Source organism: Ranitomeya variabilis, chromosome 2 (assembly GCF_051348905.1).
Source record: "Ranitomeya variabilis isolate aRanVar5 chromosome 2, aRanVar5.hap1, whole genome shotgun sequence".
Classification (NCBI taxonomy): domain Eukaryota; kingdom Metazoa; phylum Chordata; class Amphibia; order Anura; family Dendrobatidae; genus Ranitomeya; species Ranitomeya variabilis.
In genome coordinates, this window is record NC_135233.1 from 378148304 (window position 1) to 378163829 (window position 15526).

The following is a 15526-nucleotide window of genomic DNA, read 5'->3' on the forward strand; positions in this document are numbered from 1 at the left end:
CACCAGGGACATTGATACTAAACCTTTTCAATACAGCAGATCACCAGGTTTGTTGATATCACATTCATCACTCAGACCACCAGGAACGTCAATATTTAACCCTTTTCATCTCCTCAGACCACTAAACACAGTTCTTTTAAAATGTTTTAAGCAACCCAAGCCACCAGGGCTGTCACCTTATAACCATTTCAGAAACCCAGATAGCCAGGAATGACATCATTTAACGCTTTCAGTACCACAGACCAGCCGGGCTATGGCCATCTAATGCTTTTGTCACCACATACCCCCCTCAGCACACGTTACAATTTCCTCATTTTCCACCTTCTGCAACCACAATTTTTACATTCTGCAGCTTCCAGGTCTTTGTCCATTCTTGAAAGATAAAAAGGTTTGTTGCCTTGTTAGCCAGCTGAAAAAAAAGATAAAGATTGCTCTCAGGGGGGAAACAAGATAACAATCCGGTAGTTAGACATTTTAATGGCTAACAAAAAAAAATGATGTTACACAGCAAGATCTATATATTTCATCCCACCATAAAGCTGACATTGGACCACCCAGAAACGGAACTCAACGTTCTTGATACCATCATAAAAAAATCAAAATGGTTCAACCCAGACTTCTCTTTATCGGAAACTAATTGACCGTCCCACAGACCCCAGATGGGACAAGTCCATCGTCTGCAGCCGGACCCTCAGATATAATCGTGTCTGTTCCAGCCCACCAGAAAGGGATGAACACTTATCCCATCTTAAAAAGACATTCTTAAATCGAGGCCCCCACCCCGCCTCCATTGATGATCACATCGTTAGGACCACCAGGATCACTAGAAGTCAATTACTTCCATACAGAGAAAAGGAGGAAAGTAATCATGGACCCTCTGGTGGTGTCCTACAGCCCCTGAGAAGGTACGGAGAAAAACTGCTAAAAATGTCCAAACCCTCCTCTGCTACAAGCAACCTCCTAATTTAAGAAACATCATGATCCGAAGTTCAGCGCCCTCGGATACATCATTCTCTGAGCTCAGTTTCTTTGTTTAATTCAGTGTCCATTTATTATGCCATAGCTCTGCTCTTTTTGTGGACATACAGTGGGGCAAAAAAGTATTTAGTCAGTCAGCAATAGTGCAAGTTCCACCACTTAAAAAGATGAGAGGCGTCTGTAATTTACATCATAGGTAGACCTCAACTATGGGAGACAAACTGAGAAAAAAAAATCCAGAAAATCACATTGTCTGTTTTTTTTATCATTTTATTTGCATATTATGGTGGAAAATAAGTATTTGGTCAGAAACAAACAATCAAGATTTCTGGCTCTCACAGACCTGTAACTTCTTCTTTAAGAGTCTCCTCTTTCCTCCACTCATTACCTGTAGTAATGGCACCTGTTTAAACTTGTTATCAGTATAAAAAGACACCTGTGCACACCCTCAAACAGTCTGACTCCAAACTCCACTATGGTGAAGACCAAAGAGCTGTCAAAGGACACCAGAAACAAAATTGTAGCCCTGCACCAGGCTGGGAAGACTGAATCTGCAATAGCCAACCAGCTTGGAGTGAAGAAATCAACAGTGGGAGCAATAATTAGAAAATGGAAGACATACAAGACCACTGATAATCTCCCTCGATCTGGGGCTCCACGCAAAATCCCACCCCATGGGGTCAGAATGATCACAAGAACGGTGAGCAAAAATCCCAGAACCTCGCGGGGGGACCTAGTGAATGAACTGCAGAGAGCTGGGACCAATGTAACAAGGCCTACCATAAGTAACACACTACGCCACCATGGACTCAGATCCTGCAGTGCCAGACGTGTCCCACTGCTTAAGCCAGTACATGTCCGGGCCCGTCTGAAGTTTGCTAGAGAGCATTTGGTTGATCCAGAGGAGTTTTGGGAGAATGTCCTATGGTCTGATGAAACCAAACTGGAACTGTTTGGTAGAAACACAACTTGTCGTGTTTGGAGGAAAAAGAATACTGAGTTGCATCCATCAAACACCATACCTACTGTAAAGCATGGTGGTGGAAACATCATGCTTTGGGGCTGTTTCTCTGCAAAGGGGCCAGGACGACTGATCCGGGTACATGAAAGAATGAATGGGGCCATGTATCGTGAGATTTTGAGTGCAAACCTCCTTCCATCAGCAAGGGCATTGAAGATGAAATGTGGCTGGGTCTTTCAACATGACAATGATCCAAAGCACACCGCCAGGGCAACGAAGGAGTGGCTTCGTAAGAAGCATTTCAAGGTCCTGGAGTGGCCTAGCCAGTCTCCAGATCTCAACCCTATAGAAAACCTTTGGAGGGAGTTGAAAGTCCGTGTTGCCAAGCGAAAAGCCAAAAACATCACTGCTCTAGAGGAGATCTGCATGGAGGAATGGGCCAACATACCAACAACAGTGTGTGGCAACCTTGTGAAGACTTACAGAAAACGTTTGACCTCTGTCATTGCCAACAAAGGATATATTACAAAGTATTGAGATGAAATTTTGTTTCTGACCAAATACTTATTTTCCACCATAATATGCAAATAAAATGATAAAAAAAACAGACAATGTGATTTTCTGGATTATTTTTTCTCAGTTTGTCTCCCATAGTTGAGGTCTACCTATGATGTAAATTACAGACGCCTCTCATCTTTTTAAGTGGTGGAACTTGCACTATTGCTGACTGACTAAATACTTTTTTGCCCCACTGTATTTGTGTTTCTTCAGGTACTTTGTTATCCCATGCCTGAGGAAGAGACCTAAGACGTCTGGAAAGCTGCTGTGTAACATCATTTATGTCATGTACTGACCTAGAACTGTGACCAGTGCAGCCGATTATTAACCTTTTCCCTACCCAACTGAGGACGGCAGCAGAAAAATGATCCCCCCTGCAATTCACATCTCAGGATTATGAAGCAACAACGTTTAAAGTTTTTATAACTTTTTGAAAAATATTAAAATTGACACAAATTCTTGTAATCAGTGTCCTTGATTATTTGCCTGCATGTCACATATAACACCGTAGAGATCATGCAGATCCCACCGCTGCCTCCAATTGTCAAGATAATTACGCAATTAACTGACGAGTGATGGACAAGGCCATGGCTATTTCCACTTGTAGGCCGGTTATCGAGGAACCCACAGTGAGCTGTCATGATCTCCATGGCCAGAGAACTAGCATAAGCCTCTATAGGAACAAGCTCTTGGAAGATGTAACTATACTGACCATGAACTAAACCTACCGCATCATCTAGAAGTAGCCAGGTAGCATGTCCTACTTTTTATCCCTATATGCCCAGCGCCGGCCGGAGAACTAAATAATGCTAGCAGAGGGAAATATAAGACCTGACTCACCTCTAGAGAAATGCCCAAAAAAAAGGAGACAGAGGCCCCCCACATATATTGGCGGTGATATGAGATGAAACAACAAACGCAGCAGGAAAATAGTTTTAGCAAATTTGAGGTCCGCTTTCTAGATAGCAGAAGACAGAAAGCATACTTTCATGGTCAGTAGAAAACCCTAACAAAACAAATCCAGAAGTTACTTTAGGACTCTGGCATTAACTCATAATACCAGAGTGGCAATTCCTGATCAACAAGAGCTTTCCAGACACAGTAACGAAACTGCAGCTGTGAACTGGAACCAAAATACAAAAACAAAACATGGACGAATGTCCAACTTATCTAGTAGATGTCTGGGAGCAGGAACAAGCACAGAGAGGCTTCTGATAACATTGTTGACCGGCAAGCATCTAACAAAGAAGCCAGGTTATATAGCGACACCCAGATCTAATCAGAACAGGTGAACAGGGAAGATGATGTCACAAGTTCAATTCCACCAGTAGCCACCGGGGGAGCCCAGAATCCAAATTCACAACAGTACCCCCCCCTCAAGGAGGGGGCACCGAACCCTCACCAGAACCACCAGGGCGATCAGGATGGGCCCTATGAAAGGCACGAACCAGATCAGAGGCATGAACATCAGATGCAGTGACCCAAGAATTATCCTCCTGGCCGTATCCCTTCCACTTGACCAGATACTGGAGTCTCCGTCTGGAAACACGGGAGTCTAGGATTTTTTCCACAACGTACTCCAACTCACCCTCAACCAACACCGGAGCAGGAGGCTCAACGGAAGGCACAACCGGTGCCTCATACCTGCGCAATAACGACCGATGAAAAACGTTATGAATAGAAAAGGATGCAGGGAGGTCCAAACGGAAGGAAACAGGGTTAAGAATCTCCAATATTTTATACGGACCGATGAACCGAGGCTTAAACTTAGGAGATGAGACCCTCATAGGGACAAAACGAGAAGACAACCACACCAAATCTCCAACACAAAGCCGAGGACCAACACGACGGTGACGGTTGGCAAAAAGCTGAGTCTTCTCCTGGGACAACTTTAAATTGTCCATCACCTGCCCCCAGATATGATGCAATCTCTCCACCACCGCATCCACTCCAGGACAATCCGAGGATTCCATCTGACCGGAGGAAAATCGAGGGTGGAACCCCGAATTACAGAAAAACGGGGACACCAAAGTGGCAGAGCTGGCCCGATTATTGAGGGCGAACTCCGCCAATGGCAAAAAAGCAACCCAATCATCCTGGTCAGCAGACACAAAACACCTCAGATATGTCTCCAGGGTCTGATTAGTCCGCTCGGTCTGGCCATTAGTCTGAGGGTGAAAAGCAGACGAAAAAGACAAATCTATGCCCATCCTAGCACAGAATGCCCGCCAAAATCTAGACACAAATTGGGTTCCTCTGTCAGAAACGATATTCTCAGGAATACCATGCAAACGAACAACATTTTGAAAAAACAGGGGCACCAACTCGGAAGAAGAAGGCAATTTGGGCAGGGGAACCAAATGGACCATCTTAGAAAAACGGTCACACACCACCCAGATGACAGACATCTTCTGAGAAACAGGCAGATCTGAAATAAAATCCATCGAGATGTGTGTCCAAGGCCTCTTAGGAATAGGCAAGGGCAACAATAATCCACTAGCCCGAGAACAACAAGGCTTGGCCCGAGCACAAACGTCACAAGACTGCACAAAGCCTCGCACATCTCGTGACAGGGAAGGCCACCAGAAGGATCTTGCCACCAAATCCCTGGTACCAAAAATTCCAGGATGACCTGCCAATGCCGAAGAATGAACCTCAGAGATGACTCTACTGGTCCAATCATCAGGAACAAACAACCTATCAGGCGGACAACGATCCGGTCTATCCGCCTGAAACTCCTGCAAGGCCCGCCGCAGGTCTGGAGAAACGGCTGACAAGATAACTCCCTCCTTAAGAATACCTGTGGGGTCAGAGTTGCCGGGTGAATCAGGCTCAAAACTCCTAGAAAGGGCATCCGCCTTAACATTCTTAGAACCCGGTAGGTACGATACCACAAAATTAAACCGAGAGAAAAATAATGACCAGCGCGCCTGTCTAGGATTCAGGCGCCTGGCGGTCTCAAGATAGATCAAATTTTTGTGGTCAGTCAATACCACCACCTGATGTCTGGCCCCCTCGAGCCAATGGCGCCACTCCTCAAACGCCCACTTCATGGCCAAAAGCTCCCGATTCCCAACATCATAATTCCGCTCAGCGGGCGAAAATTTACGGGAAAAGAAGGCACAAGGCCTCATCACGGCGCAGTCAGAACTTTTCTGCGACAACACTGCCCCAGCCCCGATCTCAGAAGCGTCGACCTCAACCTGAAAAGGAAGAGTCACATCAGGCTGACGCAACACAGGGGCAGAAGAAAAACGGCGCTTAAGCTCCTGAAAGGCCTCCACAGCATCAGGGGACCAATTAGCAACATCAGCACCCTGTCTAGTCAAATCGGTCAATGGCTTAACGACATCCGAAAAACCAGAAATAAATCGACCCTTTGGGTATTTACTACCCGGAATTAAATCTATAGCACAATCGCACTCACGGTGCGGAGGTAGTGAACCCAGCTTGGGTTCTTCAAAGACGTCACGATAATCAGACAGGAACTCAGGGATTTCAGAGGGAATAGATGATGAAATGGACACCAAAGGTACGTCCCCATGAGTCCCCTTACATCCCCAGCTCAACACAGACATAGCTCTCCAGTCAAGGACTGGGTTGTGAGACTGCAGCCATGGCAATCCCAGCACCAAATCATCATGTAGATTATACAGCACCAGAAAACGAATAGTCTCCTGGTGATCCGGATTAATACACATAGTCACTTGTGTCCAGTATTGTGGTTTATTATTAGCCAATGGGGTGGAGTCAATCCCCTTCAGAGGAATAAGAGTCTCCAAAGGCTCTAAATCATACCCACAACGATTGGCAAAGGACCAATCCATAAGACTCAAAGCGGCGCCAGAGTCGATATAGGCGTCCGTAGTAATAGATGACAAAGAGCAAATCAGGGTCACAGACAAAATAAATTTAGACTGTAAAGTGCCAATGGGAACGGATTTATCAAGCTTTTTAGTACGCTTAAAGCATGCTGATATAACATGAGTAGAATCCCCACAATAGAAACACAACCCATTTTTCCGTCTAAAATTCTGCCGCTCGCTTCTGGACAGAATTCTATCACACTGCATGTTTTCTGGCGTCTTCTCAGTGGACACCGCCAGATGGTGCACTGGTTTGCGCTCCCGCAGACGCCTATCGATCTGAATGGCCATTGTCATGGACTCATTCAGACTTGCAGGCACAGGGAACCCCACCATAACATCCTTAATGGCATCAGAAAGACCCTCTCTGAAAGTAGCCGCCAAGGCACACTCATTCCACTGAGTAAGCACAGACCATTTACGGAATTTTTGGCAGTAAATTTCAGCTTCATCTTGCCCCTGCGATAGGGACATCAAAGTTTTTTCTGCCTGAAGTTCCAAATGAGGTTCCTCATACAGCAAGCCCAAGGCCAGAAAAAACGCATCCACATTGCGCAACGCAGGATCCCCTGGTGCCAATGCAAAAGCCCAATCTTGAGGGTCGCCGCGGAGCAAGGAAATCACAATCCCAACCTGCTGTGCAGGGTCTCCAGCAGAACGAGATTTCAGGGACAAAAATAACTTACAATTATTTCTAAAATTCTGAAAGCTAGATCTATTCCCTGAGAAGAATTCCGGCAAAGGAATTCTCGGCTCTGATACCGGAGCATGAACAACAAAATCTTGCAAACTTTGTACTTTCGTGGCGAGATTATTCAAACCTGCAGTTACACTCTGTAGATCCATTATAGACAGGTGAACATAGAGCCATTCAAAGATTAGAAGGAGAGAGAAAAAAAAGAAAGACTGCAGCATAGACAGACTGGCAAGTGATCCAATCAAGAGCACACTAACTACTAGAGAAAAAAAAAAAAAAAAAAAAAATTTTCAGCAGACTTCTTATTTCTCTCCTTTCTCAGCCAAGGATTTTAACCCTTTAGTGGGCCGGTCAAACTGTCATGATCTCCATGGCCAGAGAACTAGCATAAGCCTCTATAGGAACAAGCTCTTGGAAGATGTAACTATACTGACCATGAACTAAACCTACCGCATCATCTAGAAGTAGCCAGGTAGCATGTCCTACTTTTTATCCCTATATGCCCAGCGCCGGCCGGAGAACTAAATAATGCTAGCAGAGGGAAATATAAGACCTGACTCACCTCTAGAGAAATGCCCAAAAAAAAAGGAGACAGAGGCCCCCCACATATATTGGCGGTGATATGAGATGAAACAACAAACGCAGCAGGAAAATAGTTTTAGCAAATTTGAGGTCCGCTTTCTAGATAGCAGAAGACAGAAAGCATACTTTCATGGTCAGTAGAAAACCCTAACAAAACAAATCCAGAAGTTACTTTAGGACTCTGGCATTAACTCATAATACCAGAGTGGCAATTCCTGATCAACAAGAGCTTTCCAGACACAGTAACGAAACTGCAGCTGTGAACTGGAACCAAAATACAAAAACAAAACATGGACGAATGTCCAACTTATCTAGTAGATGTCTGGGAGCAGGAACAAGCACAGAGAGGCTTCTGATAACATTGTTGACCGGCAAGCATCTAACAAAGAAGCCAGGTTATATAGCGACACCCAGATCTAATCAGAACAGGTGAACAGGGAAGATGATGTCACAAGTTCAATTCCACCAGTAGCCACCGGGGGAGCCCAGAATCCAAATTCACAACAGTGAGCGTATGGTATATACGCCGCCAATTCCAGGGTGGAAAATTATACGGTCACTGCCAAATCCACAATAACTAAAGAACTACTAGCTGCCACCACCAATTATTTATACCGGCCGATTGGACGCATATTACCGGCAGCATACGGCTTCAGGGGTGCGGTTTACAGAGCAAGAGGAACAGAGCTATTACATTTTATATATTTAATCCAGAAAGGCAGTGTTTATAAAAAATATACAAAGATGAGACAAAATGGGAACAAAATACAATATATACAAATACATAAAATAAAAGGGCTAACAAAAGAAAATTACTAAACCTGATGGCACAGAAATAGCTTAGAGCTTAACGGAAAGAGGTACAGTAATCTGTACCTTCCAGGACTGACAAATGGCCAAAACCCAAACTCTGATTTTTATTGGATCAAGGTTACTCCCACATACCTCTCCTTGGTGAGCTCACATGTGGGCTGGTTGTGGGATGTGCTAGGTCTTTTAGAAGTTTATGAGATCCCAAACTTTCAATATATCTTCGCCCCTGGAGGTCCCAGGCAGTAGATATTGTTGTCATGTTTCCTATCATGATTTTACCTTTCTATAGAGATGAAACATGGCATGTACAGCATGATCCATCTGAACGATATTAAGTTTTAGGTCTTCGGTTGGTCTTACGGGACAGTGAAAGAATGCGTTATGTTCGTCCCTTTGCTATGACGTCAAAAATACACTGCTCAAAAAAATAAAGGGAACACTTAAACAACAGAATATAACTCCAAGTAAATCAAACTTCTGTGAAATCAAACTGTCCACTTAGGAAGCAACACTGACTGACAATCAATTTCACATGCTGTTGTGCAAATGGAATAGACGACAGATGGAAATTATTGGCAATTATCAAGACCCCCTCAATAAAGGAGTGGTTCTGCAGGTGGGGACCACAGACCACATCTCAGTACCAATGCTTTCTAGCTGATGTTTTGGTCACTTTTGAATGTTGGTTGTGCTTTCACACTCGTGGTAGCATGAGACTGACTCTGCTACCCATACAAGTGGCTCAGGTAGTGCAGCTCATCCAGGATGGCACATCAATGCGAGCTGTGGCAAGAAGGTTTGCTATGTCTGTCAGCTTAGTGTCCAGAGGCTGGAGGCGCTACCAGGAAACAGGCCAGTACACCACGAGACGTGGAGGGAGCCGTAGGAGGGCAACAACCCAGCAGCAGGACCGCTACCTCAGCCTTTGTGCGAGGAGCACTGCCAGAGCCCTGCAAAATGACATCCAGTAGGCCACAAATGTGCATGTGTCTGCACAAACGGTTGGAAACTGACTCCATGAGGATGTTCTGAGTGCCCGACTTCAACAGATAGGGGTTGTGCTCACAGCCCAACACCGTGCAGGACGCTTGGCATTTGCCACAGAACACCAGGATTGGCAAATTCACCACTGGCACCCTGTGCTCTTCACAGATGAAAGCAGGTTCACACTGAGCACATGTGACAGACGTCACAGAGTCTGGAGACGCCGTGGAGAGCGATCTGCTGCCTGCAACATCCTTCAGCATGACCGGTTTGGCAGTGGGTCAGTAATGGTGTGGGGTTGCATTTCTTTGGAGGGCCGCACAGCCCACCATGTGCCCGCCAGAGGTAGCCTGACTGCCATTAGATACCGAGATGAGATCCTCAGACCCCTGGTGAGACCATATGCTGGTTCGGTTGGCCCTGGGTTCCTAATGCAGGACAATGCCAAACCTCGTGTGGCTGGAGTGTGTCAGCAGTTCCTGTAAGATGAAGGCATTGAAGCTATGGACTGGCCCGCCCGTTCCCCAGACCTGAATCCGATTGAACACATCTGGGACATCATGTTTCACTCCATTCACCAATGCAACATTGCACCACAGACTGTCCAGGAGTTGGCGGATGCTTTAGTCCAGGTCTGGGAGGAGATCCCTCAGGAGACCATCCACTGCCTCATCAGGCGCATGCCCAGGCATTGTAGGGAGGTCATATAGGCATGTGGAGGCCACACACACTACTGAGCATCATTTCCTTGCCTTGAGGCATTTCCACTGTAATTTCATTTTCCACTTTGATTTTGAGCATCATTCCAACTCCAGACTTCCGTGGGATATTAGTTTTGATTTACATTAATCATTTTTAGGTTTTATTGTTCTCAACACATTCCACTATGTAATGAATAAAGATTTACAACTGGAATATTTATTTCAGAGATATCTAGGACGTGGGATTTTAGTGTTCCCTTTATTTTTTTGAGCAGTGTATATCTTCCATAAATAACGCATCGATGCAAACCCCAATATTCATTACTGAACATTGTCTCCAGTGTGTGAGACAAGCACTTTGAACAGAGGAAGCTCTTGCCTTGGGGAGTGTACTTCTCCTCTGAGTATAGGAATCCTAGACTTGTTGGCAGGTTCTTACACATCCCTTGGTGTAATTACCTGTTCACAGCAGGAGGTCCTCTTTACTACTGTAGCTGTACAAATACGTCACCAGCAAGAAGAGGATTATAATTGGCAGTGGTGATCTTGTACCGATGGCTGAACCTTGTGGTTCCCAGTAGAACTGGTGTGAATCAATTAGAAGAACTCTGCCCTGTGGCCAAGTAAGTAATCTGTGAGAGCTCTTCCTTCGATTAGCCAGCCTGGCAGAACGTCACATGTGGGTCGCACTGCAGCGATGACGTCAGGCCGGCGAAACCAAAGAAGATCATGGAGGGATGTTGTCAGGTCGGAGGCTCCTGTTCAGTGGCCACAGATTACAGACTTGGTCGCAGGACCGGCTCCTTCCAAGGTTCACACAATCTCTGGTTCCCCAACGTATCTCGAAAACAGGAAGATGTCTCACTCTGGTCTGAGAAATGGCTGCACAAGCGCAGCCCTCGTACCCCTCACCGACAAGTAGGGGGTCACCATAGATTATGACAATAACAAAAATACAGGAAATGATTATATAAATAATTTTTATTAAATAAAACATAGTTAAACATTAAGAACAAAGCTCCAGATCCTAAACCGCTACATCTGCCGTGGAGCTTCCGACAAAGATGTGAACATTGCCTAAAAGTCTCTCTGATTAATTTTATTGTTTTCTCGCTTTTTTTTTTCGTTGGTGTTTGGCACTGCGCAAATTCTGTGCTTGAGTTCTGACTAATTCTGATACATTTTTTTAGGATCCCAAACTGAAGATTATTAATTCAGGCTTTATTAATCTTTCCATGTTTTGGATGATGGATGTTTTTTAACCAAAGGCTCATAGTGGCATAAAATCCCCCGCGGTGCTTAGCACAGAGCTCCCAGACACTCAGGTGGGGTGTACGCCGGCTTTAATTCGCAGTCCAGTATCAGGCAGGACATGCTGGGAAATGCCAGTCCATGGGGTCTTTGTGCATTTCCCAGTATTTCCTTTGTACAAGATGGCACCGGAAAGCACAGACCTGAACAGACCTGTAGTGATGGGGATGATCAGTGAGACAAATATTGTTGGTATTTTTTTTCTTGCCTGATCGGACCCACACCACGGTGCCTATCACCAGATATGGACTATGCCATGCTTTGGACTTGTATGACTTTTTCTGCCGTCCGTGGTTCGTTGATAGAAATGAACTAGTGTCTGTAATCTGTTTTTTTGTTTTTCCAGAATATATGACTTCTAAAATGTTTAAAAGTTAATATAATTTCAGGAACATGAGAACAAAAGTCACCAAAAAGGAGATTTGAGAGTTGAATTGTCTCTCAAAGTTTTGGTTGGGTGGCAAAGTAAATTACCAGGAACTTTAAAATAGTGTTGAAAAAAAAATGACTTTGGAAAACAGTGAAGCCAATCCAAAATGTCCAATTCTCCTCTACTCTTGGACAATGCTTGGGTCATCGGTCTCCTCCGCATCTTCCCCTAAGGTGTTTTCAATGTGGACCATGACGGGGCAGGGGGCGGCTTCATCAACAATTGTCAATAGTGGTGCTAATACTTTGGGGGAATCATATGAAGTTTGAAATAGTTCAGTTTTTGTTTCCCAAGTTTTTGCTTGTTGATGAATTACTAGTAAACTTTTCCCTAACTGATTTTTCCTTATGGGCGTAAAGTGTCAGTAAAGATCATCAGATCTTTCAAAACAAGAACGGAGTTGGAAAGTGTGTAATCCGTCTGCGTTCCGGTGTTGCAAAATCCGATTTTTGTCAATTGTATATCCTGAAGCAATTCTTCGTCGTAGTCGTCTTCGTCTTCTTCTTCAGTCTTTACAATGATGTTAGTTGAGGTAGTAGGAGGGGCTGCGACAAAAGGTCTCTTCCTCGCCTTGGCACGGTCTTTTTTTAAGTTTTCTTCGATGATAGTTTCCCCTTCGTCGACAATTGGAAAAATAGAGGGTATGGCATCGACTCGTAAAGTTCTGCCGCAAATGTTCACAATGTAGGAATCCGGGCTGAAGTGGCAGGAGCACAGGCGGTACCTGTTTTTTTTGTTCTCGTTCAATATCCTTAGGGCCACAGCGTTCAGATCCTTGAAGACTTGTCCCGTCTGCTGCAGCCATAATTTTATTCTGTTGATGTCCTTGGGGAAAGGGTGTAATGTTATCTGCTCACTTTGGCCCTTTTTCCCAGTTCGGCTAAGACACTGGTTTACCAAACAGCTAGGCATGATTCTGATTAAAATCGTCCTATAGAAAAATGAGAAAGAATAGGTAATGCTTTATACACAAAGAAAAAAAGAAGAGGAAGGTGTTATTGCACATTCACACTGTTCATACCATTTCCCTATATAAACAATAGAAATAAATAAATTACAGCTTAGGAGTGTAATGTGCAGGACACTGATGGACAGGAGTTGTTTCTTTTTTTTCGTTGCGGAAATGTTTTACAGTAACGGCAAAATCAATGAGGTGGTAATGCCAGTGGGATGATGGTGGCCTGCCTGTGGCTTCCTCACGTCCTCAGCCTGCCTGCGGCTTCCTCATGTCCTCCGCCTGCCTGCGGCTTCCTCATGTCCTCCGCCTGCCTGCAGTTTCCTCACGTTCTCCATCTGCCTGCGGTTTTGTCATGCCCCCCGCCTGTCTGCATTGTCCTCACGTCCTCTGTCTGCCTGTGGTGTCATCAGGTCTTCCACCTGCCTGCAGCTTCCTCAGGTTCTCCACCTGCCTTAGGTTTCCTCAGGTTCTCCACCTGCCTGCAGCTTCCTCAGGTTATCCACCTGCCTGCAGCTTCCTCAGGTTCTCCACCTGCCTGCGGTTTCCTCAGGTTCTCTACCTGCCTGCAGCTTCCTCAGGTTCTCCACCTGCCTGCAGTTTCCTCAGGTCCTCTGCCTGCCGTCCCTTGACTGTACGTGTCCCGCGTGCTCCGGCTAGCTGCTGCTCCGACACCTGTGTTCCCACATGGACCTTGGGCTTGGTGGATCCGCCTCACCGTGTGAGCCTAACATGTATGATTGGCCGGGATGGTACCTCTCCCTCGTAGTGTGAGATAGAGATGAGCGGATTGATTATCGAGACCCCGGTGCAGTGGGTGTGGGTACGTCAGTAGTCTGAGGCCACCAGACAGGAGCCCTGTGAGCCCACTTCTTACCTGCTGGCATCCTTCATGGATGATGGCCTGTTAATCAGAAGATGCCCCGGCAGGTAGAGCACAGTCCAGTGTGGTGGCCACGGACCACTAACGTGGCTGCTGGACCAGGGTTCTGCAAATCGATTTGCTCATCTATAGTGTGAGCCTTTTTGCTGACAAATTCTCTTTTAATGGGTTAAATTTGTAAAAAAAAATAAATAAAAAAAACAACAATAATGTATAAATGTAAAACAATGATATAAGAGAAGCGACACTGACCAGGGACATGCCAGGAGATTCCAGGGAGCAGGGGGAAAAGGACCTGTGATGATGTCATAATCATGTGATCAGCGAGGGGAGGAGTCACAGGCTGGAGTGACAGCTTCATGACTGCCCACTCTATAGCATGTGACTGATCACATGACAGTGACATCATCACAGGTCCTCTCTCTCCTTTCATGTTTATTGTGTTCTGGGCTCTTCAGGTGTCAGATGTGTGAATTATTGGGCCCCTCTGATTTATCTCCATAGGAGAAATATTCTCTTATTATAAGGCGTGGGTTTCCGGGCTAACAAGGGGTCTAAGGGGTAACGTTTCTCCTTATGGAGAGTGACATACCATCTCTGGCTTGTCAAGGTAAGGAGGCTTATTCGCCGTGCAATGCTCCTCTGGGAAACATAATATGCAAATTACCTCTTCAGAGAGAAAGAGGACTTGAACTCTATAGCGTCACCTGTTGGAAGTAGCGAGTAGAGGAGCATTGCACGGCAAATAAGCCTCCTTACCTTGACAAGCCAGAGATGGTATGTCACTCTCCATAAGGAGAAACGTTACCCCTTAGACCCCAGTCCAGAGCCTCTCACCCAGCCAAATCAGTTCTCATGCTTTGCACTGACGAGGGCCAACAGCCCGAAACACCGTGTCTGCGAATTGAGATACTGATTTGGCTTTTATCCTAAGTCATATTGCACGACTCGTTAGAGGGTTGATTGTGACTTGTAGGATCGCTACTTCCAACAGGTGGCGCTATAGAGTTAAGTCCTCTTTCTCTCTGAAGAGGCAATTTGCATATGGGCTAACAAGTATATTTTCTTTACTATGTAGCAAACTTCCTTTAATCCGGCATCACATAATCCTGAAAGTCTGATAATCTGACACTTGTTTTCAGCACAGAGTAGCGTGCGCTTGTAACCAGTATTATATTTCATGGTAACATTTTATTTTTGGCTTTTCTTCCTTTCTTTAGGTTACTGGCCGGACACTCTTCGGCGGTAACAATGACCCCTATGTGGTGTCGGCCTCGTCGCGCTGCTCCTGGGGGGTTCTGTGACCTTGGCCCGTACTGAAGAGGCAGTATCAGGGGCGTAGCTAGAGCTTTTGCCGCCCGGGGCTGTTCCCAAGTTTGGCGCCCCCCCGGGCTCAATACACACAAAGGTTACCAAAAATAGTCAGGACAACAAGTCTATTTCTTCACTCAGCTGATGTTCAATAGACAGACCAGACACAATATCACCACAGTGACCTATAATACTATCTACAAGGCACAAATACCGCCACACCATGACCAGATGACATATTACCACCACAGTGATCGAATAATATCAAATACAAGGAACAAATACCACAACATCATGACCAGACCACATATTACCACCACATAGTGACTGAATACTACAATACTGATCAATAATAAAAAAAAAAACACAATACTATCACCATAAGTGCCATTATACACAGGAGATCTGTACTTAGTATGCAGCGTCTGTGTATAGGTAATACAGTGATCACCGGTGACATACACAGGACCTCAGTATATAGTATACAGTGTATAGT

The 15526-nt window shown here is 45.3% G+C and overlaps 1 protein-coding gene across 2 annotated transcripts; it reads right to left on the reverse strand.

Annotated features, from left to right (window-relative positions):
• Positions 1–10455: 10455 nt before the first annotated feature.
• On the reverse strand, positions 10456–14325 carry LOC143806130 (uncharacterized). 2 transcript variants are annotated; one of them, XR_013221396.1, is made up of 2 exons: positions 13972–14325; positions 10456–12812 (listed from the first exon to the last, which is right to left on the reverse strand). XR_013221396.1 is itself a non-coding variant. In XM_077286105.1 (2 exons), the coding sequence occupies exons 1-2, from the start codon at positions 13728–13730 to the stop codon at positions 12227–12229; spliced, it is 603 nt and encodes a 200-aa protein (XP_077142220.1). In that variant the 5' UTR covers positions 13731–13958; the 3' UTR covers positions 10512–12226. The 2 variants fall into 2 exon arrangements, 1 of the variants encoding a protein (XP_077142220.1); XM_077286105.1 differs by lacking the exon at positions 13972–14325 and adding an exon at positions 13714–13958 and having other exon boundaries at positions 10512–12812.
• Positions 14326–15526: the final 1201 nt, after the last annotated feature.